The sequence below is a fragment of the Gobio gobio genome (genome assembly GCF_949357685.1).
Source record: "Gobio gobio genome assembly, chromosome: 16".
NCBI lineage: Eukaryota > Metazoa > Chordata > Actinopteri > Cypriniformes > Gobionidae > Gobio > Gobio gobio.
The window spans coordinates 50494802-50519589 of record NC_137109.1 but is presented as its reverse complement, the minus strand read 5'-3'; the positions used below and the strand labels follow the sequence as shown (position 1 = coordinate 50519589).

Genomic DNA, 24788 nt, shown 5'->3' with positions numbered 1-24788 from the left:
TCCTGGAAAAGAAATGGTAGAATTGTGAGGCATTTAAAAAAAACAAATTCTCAAGGTTCCTGAAGTCAGTTTACAACAAGCACTCACTTTTCCTAGTGCAGCTTTGCTCACAGGAGCCAGAAGAGGGATGGCACACTGCTGTACTACAGTGGATGAAGATCTAACAGAGGGGGAAAGGGTTAAGCCACAGAAAGAAAAACACCTAATATTAAGGATTCAGGAAAAGCTGCAGAGCATACGGTTTCCTGTAGAGGAGCCAGTGATGCTGGGTCCACAAATGTGAACATCTTCACAACAAAGCGCTTGTAGTGGGTTGGGAACTGAAGACCAGAAGATCCAGCCACTGGAACCAATGTGGTCAGGTAACGGTCATCCTGGTAAGGGCATCTGAAAGGCAAAGAGGCAGTCAGAAATGCCTTACAGCGCACTAGATGGATAAAGACTGGCCTTACTCACCCATCAACCAGAAGGTCCCACTGGGGTAGACTGAGGGGACTGGGGGTTGATGTCGCCCAGCAATGTCCCAGCATTAGGACAATGTTGGGGTCGGTCCTCTCCAAAATGCGCACCTCAACATACACAGGCTCCCGCAGGACTTTTGTGACCGGATAATCAGCGTCACCGTAGTAGGACGTGTATGCCTCATCCCCTGAGAAAGAAAATCAGCGTTTAACCAGAAACTGCCGCAACCTGGAGTTTTAGAAAATACTCATGCATACTTGGACAGACACTTACCTTCAGCACAGCCTTTGGTGACACACTGACCATTTGCCAGTCTAAGCTCAACCCTGAGGGGTCCAGGAGCCGCTACTGGTGGAGGTGCAGGAACAGTGTTGACCTCCACAACCAGAGCTTCCACAGAAGTAGCAGAGTACCTACACTGGAAGAGAAGCCTAGACAACAAATAGTGAGCTTGTAGCCTTGTCAAGGATTAATATTTTTTTCTAAAAAAAATACCTACTCAAAATGGCTGTCCCTTGTGATGGAACCAAGTGGTCCGACACCCACTTCATACGAGGAGGTCATTCGGTTTTCATACACCACATATCCACCGTCCTCCTGCAAATAGTAACTGTTGGCATCCAGTCCATTCCAAGCCATGCAGAACAGAACCACAAGCAGCTACTCACCATCATGCTTGTGCCACATGCAGTGACAGGGAACTGGTATATAGCAAAGGAAGGTGTGGATCCCACAGGACTGCAAGATGGGTCATTTCCACCCAGGAGATGGACTGAATCCAGGCTCAAGCGAGGTAGTGTAACATCTCTAGCCACCACTACCACAAACTGACCATCTCTTATACACTGGACAGTCACTGGCACAAGAGCAGGTTATTACTGAGGAGTGGTTTAACGTGAACACCTTTACATTGACTCACTCTTACCTGCCCTCCCATAGTAACACTGCTGTCCGTTAAAGCAGCAGTTGATAGCTTCACACTCAGCACCACTGATACCAGGTGGGCCACATTGGATCTGCTCATAATCAGCTACAGCACATTTGTCAAGGGGCTCTGCCTGCGCCACTGGCTGCTTAGACTGAAACTGCTGAGGAAACTGTTGACTAGCTTGTTGTTGAACCTGCTGAGGAAACTGTTGACTAGCTTGTTGTTGAACCTGCTGGGGAAACTGTTGACTAGCTTGTTGTTGAACCTTCTGAGGAAACTGTTGACTAGCTTGCTGTTGAACAGCTTGCTGTTGAACCTTCTGAGGAAACTGTTGACTAGCTTGTTGTTGAACCTTCTGAGGAAACTGTTGACTAGCTTGCTGTTGAACCTTCAGAGGAAACTGTTGACTAGCTAGCTGTTGAACCTTCAGAGGAAACTGTTGACTAGCTTGTTGTTGAACCTGCTGAGGAAACTGTTGACTAGCTTGTTGTTGAACCTGCTGGGGAAACTGTTGACTAGCTTGTTGTTGATCCTTCTGAGGAAACTGTTGACTAGCTTGCTGTTGAACAGCTTGCTGTTGAACCTTCTGAGGAAACTGTTGACTAGCTTGTTGTTGAACCTTCTGAGGAAACTGTTGACTAGCTTGCTGTTGAACCTTCAGAGGAAACTGTTGACTAGCTAGCTGTTGAACCTTCTGAGGAAACCGTTGACTAGCTAGCTGTTGAACCTTCAGAGGAAACTGTTGACTAGCTTGCTGTTGAACCTTCTGAGGAAACTGTTGACTAGCTAGCTGTTGAACCTTCTGAGGAAACTGGTGACTAGCTTGTTTTTGAACCCGCTGATCAGTTTGCTTTAACATCGGAGCTTGAGGATACTGGGGCAGATTACTCCACTGTGGAACAGCATGACAAAAAGCACAAAACCACACACAAAGTGCCAGCAATTGAACAGCACAACAACTTCCTGCCATCGTTCAACAGCTAGTCACACTGTTGAGATGATGCCCTTTGGTCTTTTTGTATTCTACAGATTTTGTCTAATTAACGATAATCCCTCCCTCTTCATTAACAGTCATGATTCTCCAGACTTGCCCAAATGGGAGCTTATGCTACCAGAAAATTCTCATTGGTTCTCAAAATTATACGCATGTGATGTATCTTGACTCCAATTAGTCAGATGTGTCATATTGAAGACAAATAAAAAGGTTCATGCTCAGGTTTGCTACTAGAGCTTGCCCAAAGTACTTTGGCTAGATGTTTGGTGCATTCCGCTTCGCTTGTAGACATGCTGAAATATTAACTAGCATTACTACTTTTACAGTATCTTTATATGGCAGAAATAGTAAGAGTAGTCTGTAGTTCCAAATTTAGCAACACACTCACAAACCTCCCTAAGCACTTCCCCACGGGGCAATCCCTGTCGCCAGTTTGAAGTGTTCCATAAGTGGACAAGGAAGGTTTATGTGGACAGACCCTCGACTCCTTGATTATGACAGAGGGGACGAGTCTACTCATATATACTTAGCAGTGTTGGGAAATAACTTAACCCTAACCCTACATGTTAGGCGTGGCAAAATGGCTCGATAGCGCCACCTGCAAAACTTCAATTAAGCGTCATTCGCACTACGTTTCACATACAAGTATGAAATTCGGTACACACATGTCCAATACCTAAAAAAAGTCCCTGGAAGCAAAATCTGAAAACCCAACAGGAAATTAGATATTTGGAATTTTCTCTGCAAAATGTTTGCAGTTTTTGCCATTTCCAGACGTGGTACTTTGACAAACTCCTCCTAGAGATTTTATCAGATCAACATCATATTTGGTCAGTCTAATCTTGTTAGATGTTAAATTGTGGCTGGACAAAATCTGATGTTTCACCATGAAACAGGAAGCTGTTGTAAGTCAGGCATACAATGTCCGATCTCCCCCAAACTTCACTTGTTTGATAAGAGTCCTGACCTAAACACATCTACATGCCAATATTCAGTTAGTCATAGCGCCACCTTCTGGCAGAAGGAAGTGTGGCACATTGAAGTGAGTTTGCCATATTTCTCCTATATTTACCCGCTTAAATGCATGTCGCCCACTATTCGCCGTTTTCCTGAGGCCACCAGGTGGCGGTGCATGTGCGAGGGCCCTTTCATCGCTGCTTGCAGCTTTAATTATTATTGTGATTTAAATTATTGCCCCTGATTCAGTAAAGAACTCTTGTAATAAAGTTGCAGTTGTTGGGACAAAATTTAAGTATCAACGCCACTTAAAAAGGTGCACTCTAATCCTGTTTACATGAAATAAGCCGCTCGCACAAGTTTCATCTTACAGACCTGTTGCTATGACAGCAAGTTCAGGATGAGCTTCGAAGAACCAAACAATCAAAGATCATGCCAAATCACCAACAATCAAATCCAGCTAACGGAGTTGCGATGTAGGAAGAACGGACCCCAGGTTTGATCTTACGGACCTGTTGCTATGACAGTAAGTCCAGTATAATCTGTGGCACACCGCGCCAGAGCAATTTCAGTTAAAAAGTACAGTATACACATTATTTTACATTGAAAATGCCCAATCATTATATTAGATAAGACCCTATTCTTTATCTGAGATCATGCAGAGCCTCTGAAACTGTATTATTTGGACCTTTACCTGTTGGTTGCCACAGAAGTCCGTTATATGGAGAAAAATCCTGGAATGTTCTCTCAAAAATACCTTCATTTTTTTTTGACTGAAGAAAGGCATGAACATCTAGGATGAGAAGGGGTAAGTTCTAATTTTGAAGTGAACTAAGCCTTTAACACAGGGGAGATACAGATTTGACTTCCTTTTGGAGCTCGTCTCTAGCAGCCAGTCGATGAATTGCAGTTTAAGTCACTTCAGTGTTGGCTTCAAGAGAGACTGCAGGATGTTGCCTCTTAGCGTAACCCCCCAAAAGTATCTACCAAGCACCAGAAAGGATGTGATGCCATTGAAATGCCCTTTAGTGTTGTAACAGGCTTAGCCCTACAAAATATCAGTCCCCACACAGGCCAGTAGTAAAAGGCATTTTGTGGTGCATATTTGTACAGTCAAATCATGTAGATACGTTTAGTATTGTGCCAGTAAGGACCATACACAAATCTATTAAGATCACTTTTATTAAATCACGTGGCATTTCCAGTTATTTTTGGCCATGGTCCTTAACATTGATGGGGCCGACAGACGCCTTTTCCCATTGTAGATCTGATGAACAAATGATTAGTGAGAACTAAAGCCAGGAATGACAATAACAGTTATCAGAGTTAATCCATACCCGTAAGCAGCCGATCACTTCCACTTCTGACGCTACAAGTGGTGTCACAGCAGCCACACACCTGGTCAGAGTCATCTGCGGACACCCAACTGACAAGAAACACCCTCAGTTAATTTGACGACAACTAATTTACCTGTACACCCATCTAGCAGACAACATACCCATTAGCAGAGAATGAACAAGCTTTTTGCTCAGAACTTGAGGTTGTTGCAGCCGCCTTCAAAATGCATGTGATGTAGACCTGCAAAGACAATTGTTTGTTCACCATGGTAGCATATCATACAAAGAGTTGCACAACTAAACACACGTACCAGTCCACTGTCTGCTTGCTGGAACCTGAACGCCTCTAGTTGAAACCGTAGCTTATCACCTTGAGTCCGAGGCATAAAGTGAGACGTGGAGCCTGTGAGCTTGGCATCAACCAGACACCTGTAAACAGAACCCAGTTAGAAACCCTGCAACCCTTCTGGAAGCTGGTATACATGAGGTAGCACCTCTTACCCATTATTCTCAATAAAGGAGTATCTGGGGACAGAAGCAACATCAGGGACTGCAGTAGCCACGCAGCTGTCCACAAACACACGGACGGGAACATGGCTGTACAAACGCACTGATGCTTCAAGATTGATCATGTCACCCAGGAAGTACTGGTTAGAAGGTCGCTCAAATATCCAGTCATCTGCAAAGAAAGAGTCTTAGCACAGGGTCACAAGCATGCCACAAATCAGTTTGGGATACACCAACCAGTCATGAGCTTGAGGGAGAAGACAAAGACTTCCTCTGCAACCTTAGTTGAGGCATATGGGATCCAAGTGGGCATTAAGGCATCGCTGCTCACATTATGTGTTCTGTAGGAGTTAAACAAGCGGTCATCTCATGCCCATAAATGGTGGGATCAGATCCAGCGAAGATCTTATCCAGATCCTACCTTGGATAATGACACTCGATACCAATCACCGCAATACTGCTCCTTACAATAGGAACACCATATGAAACCTCTTGTGGGGTGTAGATAATGTTGAAGGTATAGACAAGCTCATCCTCAGTCACCTAAAAAGAAAGTTAATTGAAAACGATCATGGATGTTTTTGAACTGTCCCTGTGAGTAACGGCAAAATAAAACCCCACCATTGATGTGCTGCTACATCCATGCAGTTCAGACTCAAAGATGAGCACTTGAGCAGAAGGATCCTCTCCAGTTGCAGTGCAGCCTCCCAGTGTAAAAGCAGAGGACAACAGTGGGTGCCCAGTCCCAAAGAAGTCCTTCATCACTTCCACATATACCGAGCTCTCTCCACACTGAGCAGCTACACTGTTGGCAGGGACAGGATGCGGCAACTCAAAAGGAACGTCGGGTTGCTGTGGTTCCTCTGGTAGACTTGGAAAGCTCCACGTCAGTTTTGCCACTGGACCCTGCAACAGCTCTTTTGATTGAACACCCATAAGATCTTGAGAAGGCTTTCCAAAGTCAGGAAACGTTTGTGGTGCAAATCCAGGTTTACTGGGAACCACAGACATCCTGGAATCAGCCTGTTGAGAAGCTTGAGCCAATGTCCTAGGCCTAAACTCACTTGGACTGCGATTATGTGCTGCTCTTGCTCTCCATTGTGCATCAGAAAATCCAAGAGCAAGAATAAACACCAATCCAAATCCAACCTGCCAAAACCCCATTATTGCCAAGCTTGTTTCAACAACACTTTCGGGTGCTACCATCCAAATTTATACAGATGTAAATCAGCATGGCTCCACCTTTCTCATGACAGGCATCATTTTTCTCTGCAACTGCCAATTTACTCAATCAATATATCACAGGTGTAAGTCATTGATTGTTTATCACTCAGGATCAAATGAAGTATCAAATAAGGGCAGGTTATTAGTAGCTAAACCAAATGATTTCTTATTTTCAAGAATTCTCTGAAACACAAACAACCAAGTCTTTTTTGCGTCTTCCTTTTTTATTAATTCAGAAACATGGCCACAGACAGAATTGTACACTAGAGTGTCCAAAATAATAAAGTTGAGAATGTTTATAGTCAGGTTTAGAGTGTAAGAAAACGTTCTTCCCTCACATTGACAGCAATCTTAACAAGCCGGAACTGAAATGGAGCAATTTTGAATAAAAGGATAAAATGAAGTACCAAATAAGGGCAGGTTATTAGTAGCTAAACCAAAATGATTTCTTGTTTTAAATATCAAAATGACAGATCTGGGGTCCATTCTTCGTACCTCTCTTAATACATCTGAGATGATTTGACAGATCCCAGATCTTCTAATCATGATAACTGATCTCTGGCTAATTTGGTTCTTCAAACGAATTTGCGGATTGGATTAAAATATCTGGATTAAGTTATCTAAGGCTCCGTCCACACGAAGCCAGAGCTTTCCCTATCCGATCTTTTTTTCCCCCCTCGTTTCAAGAAATATCTGTGTACACACGAGAGCATTGAAAAGACTCAAAACGATGTAGTATACATGCCAGGTCAGTATGTGGCGCTGTAATCCTGCCACAGAAATACACTGAAAACAGAGAAGAAGAGTTGTGGCTGAAAGGGGTACAGCAACGGTCGTAAGTGAGACAAAATCTCACAACTAAATAACAATAAATAAATGTGCTACTTACCAGATTAACGCTTACACCTACCCCAACCCTAAACCTAACTTTACAATAATGCAAATACAGTAATTAAATGACGCAATGCCCAGTGCCCTGAAATTAATGCACTGCTCAGAGTAACTGTACAGCATGTGTGTAAGACTGCAATAACATTATAAAGTCATTATTCTATCAAAAATAAATCTCTGTTTCTAATATTATTTTGAAATACATTTTTAGGGCCCGAGCACCAATGGTGTGAGGACCCTATTGGAATTGCTCAGCCTATTATTCTTCTTCTCCCAAATAAATCACATTTTTGAGGGCCTAAACATGCTCGAAATCTCATGAAACTTTGCACACGCGTCAAAAGTGGTGAAAATGTACATCCAATATGGGTTTCAGAATTAGGCGTGGCAAAATGGCCCGATAGCGCCACCTACAAAAAATCAATTAAGCGCCGTTCGAGCTACGTTTCACGTACGAGTATGAAATTCGGTAGACACATGTAAAAGCCCAATACCTACAAAAAAGACCTTGGGGGGCAAAACCTGAAAACCCAACAGGAAGTGTGATATATTGAATTTTCTCTGCAAAATTTTTGCCATTTCCAGACCTTGTACATTAACGATCTACTCCTAGAGATTTAATCAGATCAACATCATATTTGCACAGTCTAATCTAAAGGCCTTGGTGATGTTAAATTGCGAAGATCTTGAGTTTTCCCCGAAGGGCGTGTCAGTGGCGGCCTCACAAAATTCGATGGTTCGCCATAAAACAGGAAGTTGTTGTAACTCGGGCATACAATGTCCGATCTGCCCCAAACTTCAGATGTTTGATAAGAGTCCTGGCCTGAAGACATGGCAAAATGGCTCGATAGCGCCACCTACAACATTTCAACAAAGTGCCCCTCCCGCTACGTTTCACGTACAGGTATGAAATTCGGTACACACATGTAACAGCCCAATACCTACAAGAAACCTCCTGGTATTGAAACAGACATTCACTTTTGTCCACTTGCCCTCAGCTTCTTATTCTTTAACATCAGCAGTTTATGCAACTGGCCACAGACCTACGTTTTCTCCAATTTTCCCCCAAAATGTCTCTAGGAAAAATGTGATACAAAGAGCAAGAAGAGTTAACAGGACTAAGACTTAAGTTAATGATGGGACACTAAAATGGACAAATATCATAGACCCCATTTGGAAATGTTTATTTCACAAACCTAATACACCATATTAGCTCTTCAAACCAGTTAAATTTAAAGTTAAAATGGGATGCATTTCCTTGACAGCATGGATACTAGTCAAATTGCCTTCCACGTTCTGTTTTTAATGGTGCAACAACAAGCACAGACAGTTAAACAAAGTAGCTTATCCAAATCTACAGAAGCGACATGGTTAAGACCAGTTAATGTCACACTCTGGAAACAGTTTATAAAGACCCCTTTCATGAGTGAAGGTTAAAAAGGCCAAGTTTAAACCATTTTAGACCCATTTACACCTGTATTTAGCATAGTCCACTTGTGATTGGACTGATAAACGCTTTAGTACCAGTTGTGTAAACAGGCCCTCAGACAGCAACTCAGGTGTGATACACCAGTTAAGGGACTAAACCAGCTTTTATTAAAGCTTCAGTCTACTTTTTAATAAACAAGAAAAAAGGCTGGTCACAATTTGGGATTAAAAAGGACAATGCAGGTTGAGACTGATTTCATTGCAGATGCAATGCTGTACTTGCATGACTTCGGGGGGGCTTTCTTACCAAAAAACAGAGGGACTTGGCATGCGTGAATATCAATACAAGCAGTTATGTTAGTCCAGCCATAAAGCCACAAGTAGAGACCAAAACAGATTTGATACCATTAAGAACAGGGACCCAGGTTAGCAACTGGAACTTGGCAAATAGGTCAGGTTTGGGCAGAAACTTGGCTTGTTTAGTTCAAGTCAAGCATAACCTTGAAGCAAAAAAGGGAACTCTGGTTTAGTAGTGTAGCCCAATAAATCAAACTGAGAACAGTCATGAAAGATCAATACCAAAGAGACAGTTGAGTTAAGAAGTTTATTAAAACTACTAAAGTCACATGACCAGGTTAACTTCTCCACTAGACACCACAGTTTGCCCACTAGAGATGGTCTTGACGTTAGCATCTCTTCCTGGAAAAGAAATGGTAGAATTGTGAGGCATTTAAAAAAAACAAATTCTCAAGGTTCCTGAAGTCAGTTTACAACAAGCACTCACTTTTCCTAGTGCAGCTTTGCTCACAGGAGCCAGAAGAGGGATGGCACACTGCTGTACTACAGTGGATGAAGATCTAACAGAGGGGGAAAGGGTTAAGCCACAGAAAGAAAAACACCTAATATTAAGGATTCAGGAAAAGCTGCAGAGCATACGGTTTCCTGTAGAGGAGCCAGTGATGCTGGGTCCACAAATGTGAACATCTTCACAACAAAGCGCTTGTAGTGGGTTGGGAACTGAAGACCAGAAGATCCAGCCACTGGAACCAATGTGGTCAGGTAACGGTCATCCTGGTAAGGGCATCTGAAAGGCAAAGAGGCAGTCAGAAATGCCTTACAGCGCACTAGATGGATAAAGACTGGCCTTACTCACCCATCAACCAGAAGGTCCCACTGGGGTAGACTGAGGGGACTGGGGGTTGATGTCGCCCAGCAATGTCCCAGCATTAGGACAATGTTGGGGTCGGTCCTCTCCAAAATGCGCACCTCAACATACACAGGCTCCCGCAGGACTTTTGTGACCGGATAATCAGCGTCACCGTAGTAGGACGTGTATGCCTCATCCCCTGAGAAAGAAAATCAGCGTTTAACCAGAAACTGCCGCAACCTGGAGTTTTAGAAAATACTCATGCATACTTGGACAGACACTTACCTTCAGCACAGCCTTTGGTGACACACTGACCATTTGCCAGTCTAAGCTCAACCCTGAGGGGTCCAGGAGCCGCTACTGGTGGAGGTGCAGGAACAGTGTTGACCTCCACAACCAGAGCTTCCACAGAAGTAGCAGAGTACCTACACTGGAAGAGAAGCCTAGACAACAAATAGTGAGCTTGTAGCCTTGTCAAGGATTAATATTTTTTTCTAAAAAAAATACCTACTCAAAATGGCTGTCCCTTGTGATGGAACCAAGTGGTCCGACACCCACTTCATACGAGGAGGTCATTCGGTTTTCATACACCACATATCCACCGTCCTCCTGCAAATAGTAACTGTTGGCATCCAGTCCATTCCAAGCCATGCAGAACAGAACCACAAGCAGCTACTCACCATCATGCTTGTGCCACATGCAGTGACAGGGAACTGGTATATAGCAAAAGAAGGTGTGGATCCCACAGGACTGCAAGATGGGTCATTTCCACCCAGGAGATGGACTGAATCCAGGCTCAAGCGAGGTAGTGTAACATCTCTAGCCACCACTACCACAAACTGACCATCTCTTATACACTGGACAGTCACTGGCACAAGAGCAGGTTATTACTGAGGAGTGGTTTAACGTGAACACCTTTACATTGACTCACTCTTACCTGCCCTCCCATAGTAACACTGCTGTCCGTTAAAGCAGCAGTTGATAGCTTCACACTCAGCACCACTGATACCAGGTGGGCCACATTGGATCTGCTCATAATCAGCTACAGCACATTTGTCAAGGGGCTCTGCCTGCGCCACTGGCTGCTTAGACTGAAACTGCTGAGGAAACTGTTGACTAGCTTGTTGTTGAACCTGCTGAGGAAACTGTTGACTAGCTTGTTGTTGAACCTGCTGGGGAAACTGTTGACTAGCTTGTTGTTGAACCTTCTGAGGAAACTGTTGACTAGCTTGCTGTTGAACAGCTTGCTGTTGAACCTTCTGAGGAAACTGTTGACTAGCTTGTTGTTGAACCTTCTGAGGAAACTGTTGACTAGCTTGCTGTTGAACCTTCAGAGGAAACTGTTGACTAGCTAGCTGTTGAACCTTCTGAGGAAACCGTTGACTAGCTAGCTGTTGAACCTTCAGAGGAAACTGTTGTCTAGCTTGCTGTTGAACCTTCTGAGGAAACTGTTGACTAGCTAGCTGTTGAACCTTCTGAGGAAACTGGTGACTAGCTTGTTTTTGAACCCGCTGATCAGTTTGCTTTAACATCGGAGCTTGAGGATACTGGGGCAGATTACTCCACTGTGGAACAGCATGACAAAAAGCACAAAACCACACACAAAGTGCCAGCAATTGAACAGCACAACAACTTCCTGCCATCGTTCAACAGCTAGTCACACTGTTGAGATGATGCCCTTTGGTCTTTTTGTATTCTACAGATTTTGTCTAATTAACGATAATCCCTCCCTCTTCATTAACAGTCATGATTCTCCAGACTTGCCCAAATGGGAGCTTATGCTACCAGAAAATTCTCATTGGTTCTCAAAATTATACGCATGTGATGTATCTTGACTCCAATTAGTCAGATGTGTCATATTGAAGACAAATAAAAAGGTTCATGCTCAGGTTTGCTACTAGAGCTTGCCCAAAGTACTTTGGCTAGATGTTTGGTGCATTCCGCTTCGCTTGTAGACATGCTGAAATATTAACTAGCATTACTACTTTTACAGTATCTTTATATGGCAGAAATAGTAAGAGTAGTCTGTAGTTCCAAATATAGCAACACACTCACAAACCTCCCTAAGCACTTCCCCACGGGGCAATCCCTGTCGCCAGTTTGAAGTGTTCCATAAGTGGACAAGGAAGGTTTATGTGGACAGACCCTCGACTCCTTGATTATGACAGAGGGGACGAGTCTACTCATATATACTTAGCAGTGTTGGGAAATAACTTAACCCTAACCCTACATGTTAGGCGTGGCAAAATGGCTCGATAGCGCCACCTGCAAAACTTCAATTAAGCGTCATTCGCACTACGTTTCACATACAAGTATGAAATTCGGTACACACATGTCCAATACCTAAAAAAAGTCCCTGGAAGCAAAATCTGAAAACCCAACAGGAAATTAGATATTTGGAATTTTCTCTGCAAAATGTTTGCAGTTTTTGCCATTTCCAGACGTGGTACTTTGACAAACTCCTCCTAGAGATTTTATCAGATCAACATCATATTTGGTCAGTCTAATCTTGTTAGATGTTAAATTGTGGCTGGACAAAGTCTGATGTTTCACCATGAAACAGGAAGCTGTTGTAAGTCAGGCATACAATGTCCGATCTCCCCCAAACTTCACTTGTTTGATAAGAGTCCTGACCTAAACACATCTACATGCCAATATTCAGTTAGTCATAGCGCCACCTTCTGGCAGAAGGAAGTGTGGCACATTGAAGTGAGTTTGCCATATTTCTCCTATATTTACCCGCTTAAATGCATGTCGCCCACTATTCGCCGTTTTCCTGAGGCCACCAGGTGGCGGTGCATGTGCGAGGGCCCTTTCATCGCTGCTTGCAGCTTTAATTATTATTGTGATTTAAATTATTGCCCCTGATTCAGTAAAGAACTCTTGTAATAAAGTTGCAGTTGTTGGGACAAAATTTAAGTATCAACGCCACTTAAAAAGGTGCACTCTAATCCTGTTTACATGAAATAAGCCGCTCGCACAGGTTTCATCTTACAGACCTGTTGCTATGACAGCAAGTTCAGGATGAGCTTCGAAGAACCAAACAATCAAAGATCATGCCAAATCACCAACAATCAAATCCAGCTAACGGAGTTGCGATGTAGGAAGAACGGACCCCAGGTTTGATCTTACGGACCTGTTGCTATGACAGTAAGTCCAGTATAATCTGTGGCACACCGCGCCAGAGCAATTTCAGTTAAAAAGTACAGTATACACATTTTTATTTTACATTGAAAATGCCCAATCATTATATTAGATAAGACCCTATTCTTTATCTGAGATCATGCAGAGCCTCTGAAACTGTATTATTTGGACCTTTACCTGTTGGTTGCCACAGAAGTCCGTTATATGGAGAAAAATCCTGGAATGTTCTCTCAAAAATACCTTCATTTTTTTTTGACTGAAGAAAGGCATGAACATCTAGGATGAGAAGGGGTAAGTTCTAATTTTGAAGTGAACTAAGCCTTTAACACAGGGGAGATACAGATTTGACTTCCTTTTGGAGCTCGTCTCTAGCAGCCAGTCGATGAATTGCAGTTTAAGTCACTTCAGTGTTGGCTTCAAGAGAGACTGCAGGATGTTGCCTCTTAGCGTGACCCCCCAAAAGTATCTACCAAGCACCAGAAAGGATGTGATGCCATTGAAATGCCCTTTAGTGTTGTAACAGGCTTAGCCCTACAAAATATCAGTCCCCACACAGGCCAGTAGTAAAAGGCATTTTGTGGTGCATATTTGTACAGTCAAATCATGTAGATACGTTTAGTATTGTGCCAGTAAGGACCATACACAAATCTATTAAGATCACTTTTATTAAATCACGTGGCATTTCCAGTTATTTTTGGCCATGGTCCTTAACATTGATGGGGCCGACAGACGCCTTTTCCCATTGTAGATCTGATGAACAAATGATTAGTGAGAACTAAAGCCAGGAATGACAATAACAGTTATCAGAGTTAATCCATACCCGTAAGCAGCCGATCACTTCCACTTCTGACGCTACAAGTGGTGTCACAGCAGCCACACACCTGGTCAGAGTCATCTGCGGACACCCAACTGACAAGAAACACCCTCAGTTAATTTGACGACAACTAATTTACCTGTACACCCATCTAGCAGACAACATACCCATTAGCAGAGAATGAACAAGCTTTTTGCTCAGAACTTGAGGTTGTTGCAGCCGCCTTCAAAATGCATGTGATGTAGACCTGCAAAGACAATTGTTTGTTCACCATGGTAGCATATCATACAAAGAGTTGCACAACTAAAACACACGTACCAGTCCACTGTCTGCTTGCTGGAACCTGAACGCCTCTAGTTGAAACCGTAGCTTATCACCTTGAGTCCGAGGCATAAAGTGAGACGTGGAGCCTGTGAGCTTGGCATCAACCAGACACCTGTAAACAGAACCCAGTTAGAAACCCTGCAACCCTTCTGGAAGCTGGTATACATGAGGTAGCACCTCTTACCCATTATTCTCAATAAAGGAGTATCTGGGGACAGAAGCAACATCAGGGACTGCAGTAGCCACGCAGCTGTCCACAAACACACGGACGGGAACATGGCTGTACAAACGCACTGATGCTTCAAGATTGATCATGTCACCCAGGAAGTACTGGTTAGAAGGTCGCTCAAATATCCAGTCATCTGCAAAGAAAGAGTCTTAGCACAGGGTCACAAGCATGCCACAAATCAGTTTGGGATACACCAACCAGTCATGAGCTTGAGGGAGAAGACAAAGACTTCCTCTGCAACCTTAGTTGAGGCATATGGGATCCAAGTGGGCATTAAGGCATCGCTGCTCACATTATGTGTTCTGTAGGAGTTAAACAAGCGGTCATCTCATGCCCATAAATGGTGGGATCAGATCCAGCGAAGATCTTATCCAGATCCTACCTTGGATAATGACACTCGATACCAATCACCGCAATACTGCTCCTTACAATAGGAACACCATATGAAACCTCTTGTGGGGTGTAGATAATGTTGAAGGTATAGACAAGCTCATCCTCAGTCACCTAAAAAGAAAGTTAATTGAAAACGATCATGGATGTTTTTGAACTGTCCCTGTGAGTAACGGCAAAATAAAACCCCACCATTGATGTGCTGCTACATCCATGCAGTTCAGACTCAAAGATGAGCACTTGAGCAGAAGGATCCTCTCCAGTTGCAGTGCAGCCTCCCAGTGTAAAAGCAGAGGACAACAGTGGGTGCCCAGTCCCAAAGAAGTCCTTCATCACTTCCACATATACCGAGCTCTCTCCACACTGAGCAGCTACACTGTTGGCAGGGACAGGATGCGGCAACTCAAAAGGAACGTCGGGTTGCTGTGGTTCCTCTGGTAGACTTGGAAAGCTCCACGTCAGTTTTGCCACTGGACCCTGCAACAGCTCTTTTGATTGAACACCCATAAGATCTTGAGAAGGCTTTCCAAAGTCAGGAAACGTTTGTGGTGCAAATCCAGGTTTACTGGGAACCACAGACATCCTGGAATCAGCCTGTTGAGAAGCTTGAGCCAATGTCCTAGGCCTAAACTCACTTGGACTGCGATTATGTGCTGCTCTTGCTCTCCATTGTGCATCAGAAAATCCAAGAGCAAGAATAAACACCAATCCAAATCCAACCTGCCAAAACCCCATTATTGCCAAGCTTGTTTCAACAACACTTTCGGGTGCTACCATCCAAATTTATACAGATGTAAATCAGCATGGCTCCACCTTTCTCATGACAGGCATCATTTTTCTCTGCACCTGCCAATTTACTCAATCAATATATCACAGGTGTAAGTCATTGATTGTTTATCACTCAGGATCAAATGAAGTATCAAATAAGGGCAGGTTATTAGTAGCTAAACCAAATGATTTCTTATTTTCAAGAATTCTCTGAAACACAAACAACCAAGTCTTTTTTGCGTCTTCCTTTTTTATTAATTCAGAAACATGGCCACAGACAGAATTGTACACTAGAGCAGTGGTTCCCAACCACGTTCCTGGAGGACCCTCAACAGTGCACATTTTGCATGTCTCCTCAATCAAACACACCTGATTCAGGTCAACAGCTCATTAGTAGCTACTCCAAGACCTGATGTGGGTGTGTCAGACAAAGGACACATCCAAAATGTGCACTGTTGGGGGTCCTCCAGGAACGTGGTTGGGAACCACTGCACTAGAGTGTCCAAAATAATAAAGTTGAGAATGTTTATAGTCAGGTTTAGAGTGTAAGAAAACGTTCTTCCCTCACATTGACAGCAATCTTAACAAGCCGGAACTGAAATGGAGCAATTTTGAATAAAAGGATAAAATGAAGTACCAAATAAGGGCAGGTTATTAGTAGCTAAACCAAAATGATTTCTTGTTTTAAATATCAAAATGACAGATCTGGGGTCCATTCTTCGTACCTCTCTTAATACATCTGAGATGATTTGACAGATCCCAGATCTTCTAATCATGATAACTGATCTCTGGCTAATTTGGTTCTTCAAACGAATTTGCGGATTGGATTAAAATATCTGGATTAAGTTATCTAAGGCTCCGTCCACACGAAGCCAGAGCTTTCCCTATCCGATCTTTTTTTCCCCCCTCGTTTCAAGAAATATCTGTGTACACACGAGAGCATTGAAAAGACTCAAAACGATGTAGTATACATGCCAGGTCAGTATGTGGCGCTGTAATCCTGCCACAGAAATACACTGAAAACAGAGAAGAAGAGTTGTGGCTGAAAGGGGTACAGCAACGGTCGTAAGTGAGACAAAATCTCACAACTAAATAACAATAAATAAATGTGCTACTTACCAGATTAACGCTTACACCTACCCCAACCCTAAACCTAACTTTACAATAATGCAAATACAGTAATTAAATGACGCAATGCCCAGTGCCCTGAAATTAATGCACTGCTCAGAGTAACTGTACAGCATGTGTGTAAGACTGCAATAACATTATAAAGTCATTATTCTATCAAAAATAAATCTCTGTTTCTAATATTATTTTGAAATACATTTTTAGGGCCCGAGCACCAATGGTGTGAGGACCCTATTGGAATTGCTCAGCCTATTATTCTTCTTCTCCCAAATAAATCACATTTTTGAGGGCCTAAACATGCTCGAAATCTCATGAAACTTTGCACACGCGTCAAAAGTGGTGAAAATGTACATCCAATATGGGTTTCAGAATTAGGCGTGGCAAAATGGCCCGATAGCGCCACCTACAAAAAATCAATTAAGCGCCGTTCGAGCTACGTTTCACGTACGAGTATGAAATTCGGTAGACACATGTAAAAGCCCAATACCTACAAAAAAGACCTTGGGGGGCAAAACCTGAAAACCCAACAGGAAGTGTGATATATTGAATTTTCTCTGCAAAATTTTTGCCATTTCCAGACCTTGTACATTAACGATCTACTCCTAGAGATTTAATCAGATCAACATCATATTTGCACAGTCTAATCTAAAGGCCTTGGTGATGTTAAATTGCGAAGATCTTGAGTTTTCCCTGAAGGGCGTGTCAGTGGCGGCCTCACAAAATTCGATGGTTCGCCATAAAACAGGAAGTTGTTGTAACTCGGGCATACAATGTCCGATCTGCCCCAAACTTCAGATGTTTGATAAGAGTCCTGGCCTGAAGACATGGCAAAATGGCTCGATAGCGCCACCTACAACATTTCAACAAAGTGCCCCTCCCGCTACGTTTCACGTACAGGTATGAAATTCTGTACACACATGTAACAGCCCAATACCTACAAGAAACCTCCTGGTATTGAAACAGACATTCACTTTTGTCCACTTGCCCTCAGCTTCTTATTCTTTAACATCAGCAGTTTATGCAACTGGCCACAGACCTACGTTTTCTCCAATTTTCCCCCAAAATGTCTCTAGGAAAAATGTGATACAAAGAGCAAGAAGAGTTAACAAGACTAAGACTTAAGTTAATGATGGGACACTAAAATGGACAAATATCATAGACCCCATTTGGAAATGTTTATTTCACAAACCTAATACACCGACATTTAGCTCTTCAAACCAGTTAAATTTAAAATGGGATGCATTTCCTTGACAGCATGGATACTAGTCAAATTGCCTTCCACGTTCTGTTTTTAATGGTGCAACAACAAGCACAGACAGTTAAACAAAGTAGCTTATCCAAATCTACAGAAGCGACATGGTTAAGACCAGTTAATGTCACACTCTGGAAAGTTTATAAAGACCCCTTTCATGAGTGAAGGTTAAAAGTTAAAAAAAAAAAAAAAGGCCAAGTTTAAACCATTTTAGACCCATTTACACCTGTATTTAGCATAGTCCACTTGTGATTGGACTGATAAACGCTTTAGTACCAGTTGTGTAAACAGGCCCTCAGACAGCAACTCAGGTGTGATACACCAGTTAAGGGACTAAACCAGCTTTTATTAAAGCTTCAGTCTACTTTTTAATAAACAAGAAAAAAGGCTGGTCACAATTTGGGATTAAAAAGGACAATGCAGGTTGAGACTGATTTCATTGCAGATGCAATGCTGTACTTGCATGACTTCGGGGGGGCTTTCTTACCAAAAAACAGAGGGACTTGGCATGCGTGAATATCAATACAAGCAGTTATGTTAGTCCAGCCATAAAGCCACAAGTAGAGACCAAAACAGATTTGATACCATTAAGAACAGGGACCCAGGTTAGCAACTGGAACTTGGCAAATAGGTCAGGTTTGGGCAGAAACTTGGCTTGTTTAGTTCAAGTCAAGCATAACCTTGAAGCAAAAAAGGGAACTCTGGTTTAGTAGTGTAGCCCAATAAATCAAACTGAGAACAGTCATGAAAGATCAATACCAAAGAGACAGTTGAGTTAAGAAGTTTATTAAAACTACTAAAGTCACATGACCAGGTTAACTTCTCCACTAGACACCACAGTTTGCCCACTAGAGATGGTCTTGACGTTAGCATCTCTTCCTGGAAAAGAAATGGTAGAATTGTGAGGCATTTAAAAAAAACAAATTCTCAAGGTTCCTGAAGTCAGTTTACAACAAGCACTCACTTTTCCTAGTGCAGCTTTGCTCACAGGAGCCAGAAGAGGGATGGCACACTGCTGTACTACAGTGGATGAAGATCTAACAGAGGGGGAAAGGGTTAAGCCACAGAAAGAAAAACACCTAATATTAAGGATTCAGGAAAAGCTGCAGAGCATACGGTTTCCTGTAGAGGAGCCAGTGATGCTGGGTCCACAAATGTGAACATCTTCACAACAAAGCGCTTGTAGTGGGTTGGGAACTGAAGACCAGAAGATCCAGCCACTGGAACCAATGTGGTCAGGTAACGGTCATCCTGGTAAGGGCATCTGAAAGGCAAAGAGGCAGTCAGAAATGCCTTACAGCGCACTAGATGGATAAAGACTGGCCTTACTCACCCATCAACCAGAAGGTCCCACTGGGGTAGACTGAGGGGACTGGGGGTTGATGTCGCCCAGCAATGTCCCAGCATTAGGACAATGTTGGGGTCGGTCCTCTCCAAAATGCGCACCTCAACATACACAGGCTCCCGCAGGACTTTTGTGACCGGATAATCAGCGTCACCGTAGTAGGACGTGTATGCCTCATCCCCTGAGAAAGAAAATCAGCGTTTAACCAGAAACTGCCGCAACCTGGAGTTTTAGAAAATACTCATGCATACTTGGACAGACACTTACCTTCAGCACAGCCTTTGGTGACACACTGACCATTTGCCAGTCTAAGCTCAACCCTGAGGGGTCCAGGAGCCGCTACTGGTGGAGGTGCAGGAACAGTGTTGACCTCCACAACCAGAGCTTCCACAGAAGTAGCAGAGTACCTACACTGGAAGAGAAGCCTAGACAACAAATAGTGAGCTTGTAGCCTTGTCAAGGATTAATATTTTTTTCTAAAAAAAATACCTACTCAAAATGGCTGTCCCTTGTGATGGAACCAAGTGGTCCGACACCCACTTCATACGAGGAGGTCATTCGGTTTTCATACACCACATATCCACCGTCCTCCTGCAAATAGTAACTGTTGGCATCCAGTCCATTCCAAGCCATGCAGAACAGAACCACAAGCAGCTACTCACCATCATGCTTGTGCCACATGCAGTGACAGGGAACTGGTATATAGCAAAGGAAGGTGTGGATCCCACAGGACTGCAAGATGGGTCATTTCCACCCAGGAGATGGACTGAATCCAGGCTCAAGCGAGGTAGTGTAACATCTCTAGCCACCACTACCACAAACTGACCATCTCTTATACACTGGACAGTCACTGGCACAAGAGCAGGTTATTACTGAGGAGTGGTTTAACGTGAACACCTTTACATTGACTCACTCTTACCTGCCCTCCCATAGTAACACTGCTGTCCGTTAAAGCAGCAGTTGATAGCTTCACACTCAGCACCACTGATACCAGGTGGGCCACATTGGATCTGCTCATAATCAGCTACAGCACATTTGTCAAGGGGCTCTGCCTGCGCCACTGGCTGCTTAGACTGAAACTGCTGAGGAAACTGTTGACTAGCTTGTTGTTGAACCTGCTGAGGAAACTGTTGACTAGCTTGTTGTTGAACCTGCTGGGGAAACTGTTGACTAGCTTGTTGTTGAACCTTCTGAGGAAACTGTTGACTAGCTTGCTGTTGAACAGCTTGCTGTTGAACCTTCTGAGGAAACTGTTGACTAGCTTGTTGTTGAACCTTCTGAGGAAACTGTTGACTAGCTTGCTGTTGAACCTTCAGAGGAAACTGTTGACTAGCTAGCTGTTGAACCTTCTGAGGAAACCGTTGACTAGCTAGCTGTTGAACCTTCAGAGGAAACTGTTGACTAGCTTGCTGTTGAACCTTCTGAGGAAACTGTTGACTAGCTAGCTGTTGAACCTTCTGAGGAAACTGGTGACTAGCTTGTTTTTGAACCCGCTGATCAGTTTGCTTTAACATCGGAGCTTGAGGATACTGGGGCAGATTACTCCACTGTGGAACAGCATGACAAAAAGCACAAAACCACACACAAAGTGCCAGCAATTGAACAGCACAACAACTTCCTGCCATCGTTCAACAGCTAGTCACACTGTTGAGATGATGCCCTTTGGTCTTTTTGTATTCTACAGATTTTGTCTAATTAACGATAATCCCTCCCTCTTCATTAACAGTCATGATTCTCCAGACTTGCCCAAATGGGAGCTTATGCTACCAGAAAATTCTCATTGGTTCTCAAAATTATACGCATGTGATGTATCTTGACTCCAATTAGTCAGATGTGTCATATTGAAGACAAATAAAAAGGTTCATGCTCAGGTTTGCTACTAGAGCTTGCCCAAAGTACTTTGGCTAGATGTTTGGTGCATTCCGCTTCGCTTGTAGACATGCTGAAATATTAACTAGCATTACTACTTTTACAGTATCTTTATATGGCAGAAATAGTAAGAGTAGTCTGTAGTTCCAAATTTAGCAACACACTCACAAACCTCCCTAAGCACTTCCCCACGGGGCAATCCCTGTCGCCAGTTTGAAGTGTTCCATAAGTGGACAAGGAAGGTTTATGTGGACAGACCCTCGACTCCTTGATTATGACAGAGGGGACGAGTCTACTCATATATACTTAGCAGTGTTGGGAAATAACTTAACCCTAACCCTACATGTTAGGCGTGGCAAAATGGCTCGATAGCGCCACCTGCAAAACTTCAATTAAGCGTCATTCGCACTACGTTTCACATACAAGTATGAAATTCGGTACACACATGTCCAATACCTAAAAAAAGTCCCTGGAAGCAAAATCTGAAAACCCAACAGGAAATTAGATATTTGGAATTTTCTCTGCAAAATGTTTACAGTTGTTGCCATTTCCAGACGTGGTACTTTGACAAACTCCTCCTAGAGATTTTATCAGATCAACATCATATTTGGTCAGTCTAATCTTGTTAGATGTTAAATTGTGGCTGGACAAAGTCTGATGTTTCACCATGAAACAGGAAGCTGTTGTAAGTCAGGCATACAATGTCCGATCTCCCCCAAACTTCACTTGTTTGATAAGAGTCCTGACCTAAACACATCTACATGCCAATATTCAGTTAGTCATAGCGCCACCTTCTGGCAGAAGGAAGTGTGGCACATTGAAGTGAGTTTGCCATATTTCTCCTATATTTACCCGCTTAAATGCATGTCGCCCACTATTCGCCGTTTTCCTGAGGCCACCAGGTGGCGGTGCATGTGCGAGGGCCCTTTCATCGCTGCTTGCAGCTTTAATTATTATTGTGATTTAAATTATTGCCCCTGATTCAGTAAAGAACTCTTGTAATAAAGTTGCAGTTGTTGGGACAAAATTTAAGTATCAACGCCACTTAAAAAGGTGCACTCTAATCCTGTTTACATGAAATAAGCCGCTCGCACAGGTTTCATCTTACAGACCTGTTGCTATGACAGCAAGTTCAGGATGAGCTTCGAAGAACCAAACAATCAAAGATCATGCCAAATCACCAACAATCAAATCCAGCTAACGGAGTTGCGATGTAGGAAGAACGGACCCCAGGTTTGATCTTACGGACCTGTTGCTATGACAGTAAGTCCAGTATAATCTGTGGCACACCGCGCCAGAGCAATTTCAGTTAAAAAGTACAGTATACACATTTTTATTTTACATTGAAAATGCCCAATCATTATATTAGATAAGACCCTATTCTTTATCTGAGATCATGCAGAGCCTCTGAAACTGTATTATTTGGACCTTTACCTGTTGGTTGCCACAGAAGTCCGTTATATGGAGAAAAATCCTGGAATGTTCTCTCAAAAATGCCTTCATTTTTTTTTGACTGAAGAAAGGCATGAACATCTAGGATGAGAAGGGGTAAGTTCTAATTTTGAAGTGAACTAAGCCTTTAACACAGGGGAGATACAGATTTGACTTCCTTTTGGAGCTCGTCTCTAGCAGCCAGTCGATGAATTGCAGTTTAAGTCACTTCAGTGTTGGCTTCAAGAGAGACTGCAGGATGTTGCCTCTTAGCGTGACCCCCCAAAAGTATCTACCAAGCACCAGAAAGGATGTGATGCCATTGAAATGCCCTTTAGTGTTGTAACAGGCTTAGCCCTACAAAATATCAGTCCCCACACAGGCCAGTAGTAAAAGGCATTTTGTGGTGCATATTTGTACAGTCAAATCATGTAGATACGTTTAGTATTGTGCCAGTAAGGACCATACACAAATCTATTAAGATCACTTTTATTAAATCACGTGGCATTTCCAGTTATTTTTGGCCATGGTCCTTAACATTGATGGGGCCGACAGACGCCTTTTCCCATTGTAGATCTGATGAACAAATGATTAGTGAGAACTAAACCAGGAATGACAATAACAGTTATCAGAGTTAATCCATACCCGTAAGCAGCCGATCACTTCCACTTCTGACGCTACAAGTGGTGTCACAGCAGCCACACACCTGGTCAGAGTCATCTGCGGACACCCAACTGACAAGAAACACCCTCAGTTAATTTGACGACAACTAATTTACCTGTACACCCATCTAGCAGACAACATACCCATTAGCAGAGAATGAACAAGCTTTTTGCTCAGAACTTGAGGTTGTTGCAGCCGCCTTCAAAATGCATGTGATGTAGACCTGCAAAGACAATTGTTTGTTCACCATGGTAGCATATCATACAAAGAGTTGCACAACTAAAACACACGTACCAGTCCACTGTCTGCTTGCTGGAACCTGAACGCCTCTAGTTGAAACCGTAGCTTATCACCTTGAGTCCGAGGCATAAAGTGAGACGTGGAGCCTGTGAGCTTGGCATCAACCAGACACCTGTAAACAGAACCCAGTTAGAAACCCTGCAACCCTTCTGGAAGCTGGTATACATGAGGTAGCACCTCTTACCCATTATTCTCAATAAAGGAGTATCTGGGGACAGAAGCAACATCAGGGACTGCAGTAGCCACGCAGCTGTCCACAAACACACGGACGGGAACATGGCTGTACAAACGCACTGATGCTTCAAGATTGATCATGTCACCCAGGAAGTACTGGTTAGAAGGTCGCTCAAATATCCAGTCATCTGCAAAGAAAGAGTCTTAGCACAGGGTCACAAGCATGCCACAAATCAGTTTGAGATACACCAACCAGTCATGAGCTTGAGGGAGAAGACAAAGACTTCCTCTGCAACCTTAGTTGAGGCATATGGGATCCAAGTGGGCATTAAGGCATCGCTGCTCACATTATGTGTTCTGTAGGAGTTAAACAAGCGGTCATCTCATGCCCATAAATGGTGGGATCAGATCCAGCGAAGATCTTATCCAGATCCTACCTTGGATAATGACACTCGATACCAATCACCGCAATACTGCTCCTTACAATAGGAACACCATATGAAACCTCTTGTGGGGTGTAGATAATGTTGAAGGTATAGACAAGCTCATCCTCAGTCACCTAAAAAGAAAGTTAATTGAAAACGATCATGGATGTTTTTGAACTGTCCCTGTGAGTAACGGCAAAATAAAACCCCACCATTGATGTGCTGCTACATCCATGCAGTTCAGACTCAAAGATGAGCACTTGAGCAGAAGGATCCTCTCCAGTTGCAGTGCAGCCTCCCAGTGTAAAAGCAGAGGACAACAGTGGGTGCCCAGTCCCAAAGAAGTCCTTCATCACTTCCACATATACCGAGCTCTCTCCACACTGAGCAGCTACACTGTTGGCAGGGACAGGATGCGGCAACTCAAAAGGAACGTCGGGTTGCTGTGGTTCCTCTGGTAGACTTGGAAAGCTCCACGTCAGTTTTGCCACTGGACCCTGCAACAGCTCTTTTGATTGAACACCCATAAGATCTTGAGAAGGCTTTCCAAAGTCAGGAAACGTTTGTGGTGCAAATCCAGGTTTACTGGGAACCACAGACATCCTGGAATCAGCCTGTTGAGAAGCTTGAGCCAATGTCCTAGGCCTAAACTCACTT

At 43.3% G+C, this 24788-nt stretch overlaps 6 protein-coding genes across 6 annotated transcripts; all 6 read right to left on the bottom strand.

Moving 5' to 3' along the window:
• Nucleotides 1–70: 70 nt before the first annotated feature.
• Nucleotides 71–4753, bottom strand: LOC307140062 (zona pellucida sperm-binding protein 4-like; the record flags this gene model as incomplete). Its single annotated transcript, XM_079839305.1, has 8 exons — nucleotides 71–160; nucleotides 240–387; nucleotides 457–649; nucleotides 736–893; nucleotides 962–1059; nucleotides 1131–1318; nucleotides 1388–1478; nucleotides 4679–4753. 8 exons carry the CDS (start codon nucleotides 4751–4753, stop codon nucleotides 71–73), a joined length of 1041 nt encoding a protein of 346 aa, XP_079695431.1.
• LOC307140061 (zona pellucida sperm-binding protein 3-like) lies at nucleotides 4750–6196 on the bottom strand (the record flags this gene model as incomplete). Its single annotated transcript, XM_079839304.1, has 7 exons — nucleotides 4750–4753; nucleotides 4840–4919; nucleotides 4990–5107; nucleotides 5180–5357; nucleotides 5423–5526; nucleotides 5607–5728; nucleotides 5807–6196. 7 exons carry the CDS (start codon nucleotides 6194–6196, stop codon nucleotides 4750–4752), a joined length of 996 nt encoding a protein of 331 aa, XP_079695430.1.
• A 3299-nt stretch (nucleotides 6197–9495) lies between these two features.
• Nucleotides 9496–13914, bottom strand: LOC307140060 (zona pellucida sperm-binding protein 4-like; the record flags this gene model as incomplete). The annotated part of the gene is made up of 8 exons (XM_079839303.1): nucleotides 9496–9585; nucleotides 9665–9812; nucleotides 9882–10074; nucleotides 10161–10318; nucleotides 10387–10484; nucleotides 10556–10743; nucleotides 10813–10903; nucleotides 13840–13914. The coding sequence occupies 8 exons, from the start codon at nucleotides 13912–13914 to the stop codon at nucleotides 9496–9498; spliced, it is 1041 nt and encodes a 346-aa protein (XP_079695429.1).
• On the bottom strand, nucleotides 13911–15358 carry LOC307140059 (zona pellucida sperm-binding protein 3-like; the record flags this gene model as incomplete). Its single annotated transcript, XM_079839302.1, has 7 exons — nucleotides 13911–13914; nucleotides 14001–14080; nucleotides 14152–14269; nucleotides 14342–14519; nucleotides 14585–14688; nucleotides 14769–14890; nucleotides 14969–15358. 7 exons carry the CDS (start codon nucleotides 15356–15358, stop codon nucleotides 13911–13913), a joined length of 996 nt encoding a protein of 331 aa, XP_079695428.1.
• A 3513-nt stretch (nucleotides 15359–18871) lies between these two features.
• LOC307140058 (zona pellucida sperm-binding protein 4-like) lies at nucleotides 18872–23289 on the bottom strand (the record flags this gene model as incomplete). The annotated part of the gene is made up of 8 exons (XM_079839301.1): nucleotides 18872–18961; nucleotides 19041–19188; nucleotides 19258–19450; nucleotides 19537–19694; nucleotides 19763–19860; nucleotides 19932–20119; nucleotides 20189–20279; nucleotides 23215–23289. 8 exons carry the CDS (start codon nucleotides 23287–23289, stop codon nucleotides 18872–18874), a joined length of 1041 nt encoding a protein of 346 aa, XP_079695427.1.
• On the bottom strand, nucleotides 23286–24733 carry LOC307140056 (zona pellucida sperm-binding protein 3-like; the record flags this gene model as incomplete). The annotated part of the gene is made up of 7 exons (XM_079839299.1): nucleotides 23286–23289; nucleotides 23376–23455; nucleotides 23527–23644; nucleotides 23717–23894; nucleotides 23960–24063; nucleotides 24144–24265; nucleotides 24344–24733. 7 exons carry the CDS (start codon nucleotides 24731–24733, stop codon nucleotides 23286–23288), a joined length of 996 nt encoding a protein of 331 aa, XP_079695425.1.
• Between the last annotated feature and the right edge of the window lie 55 nt (nucleotides 24734–24788).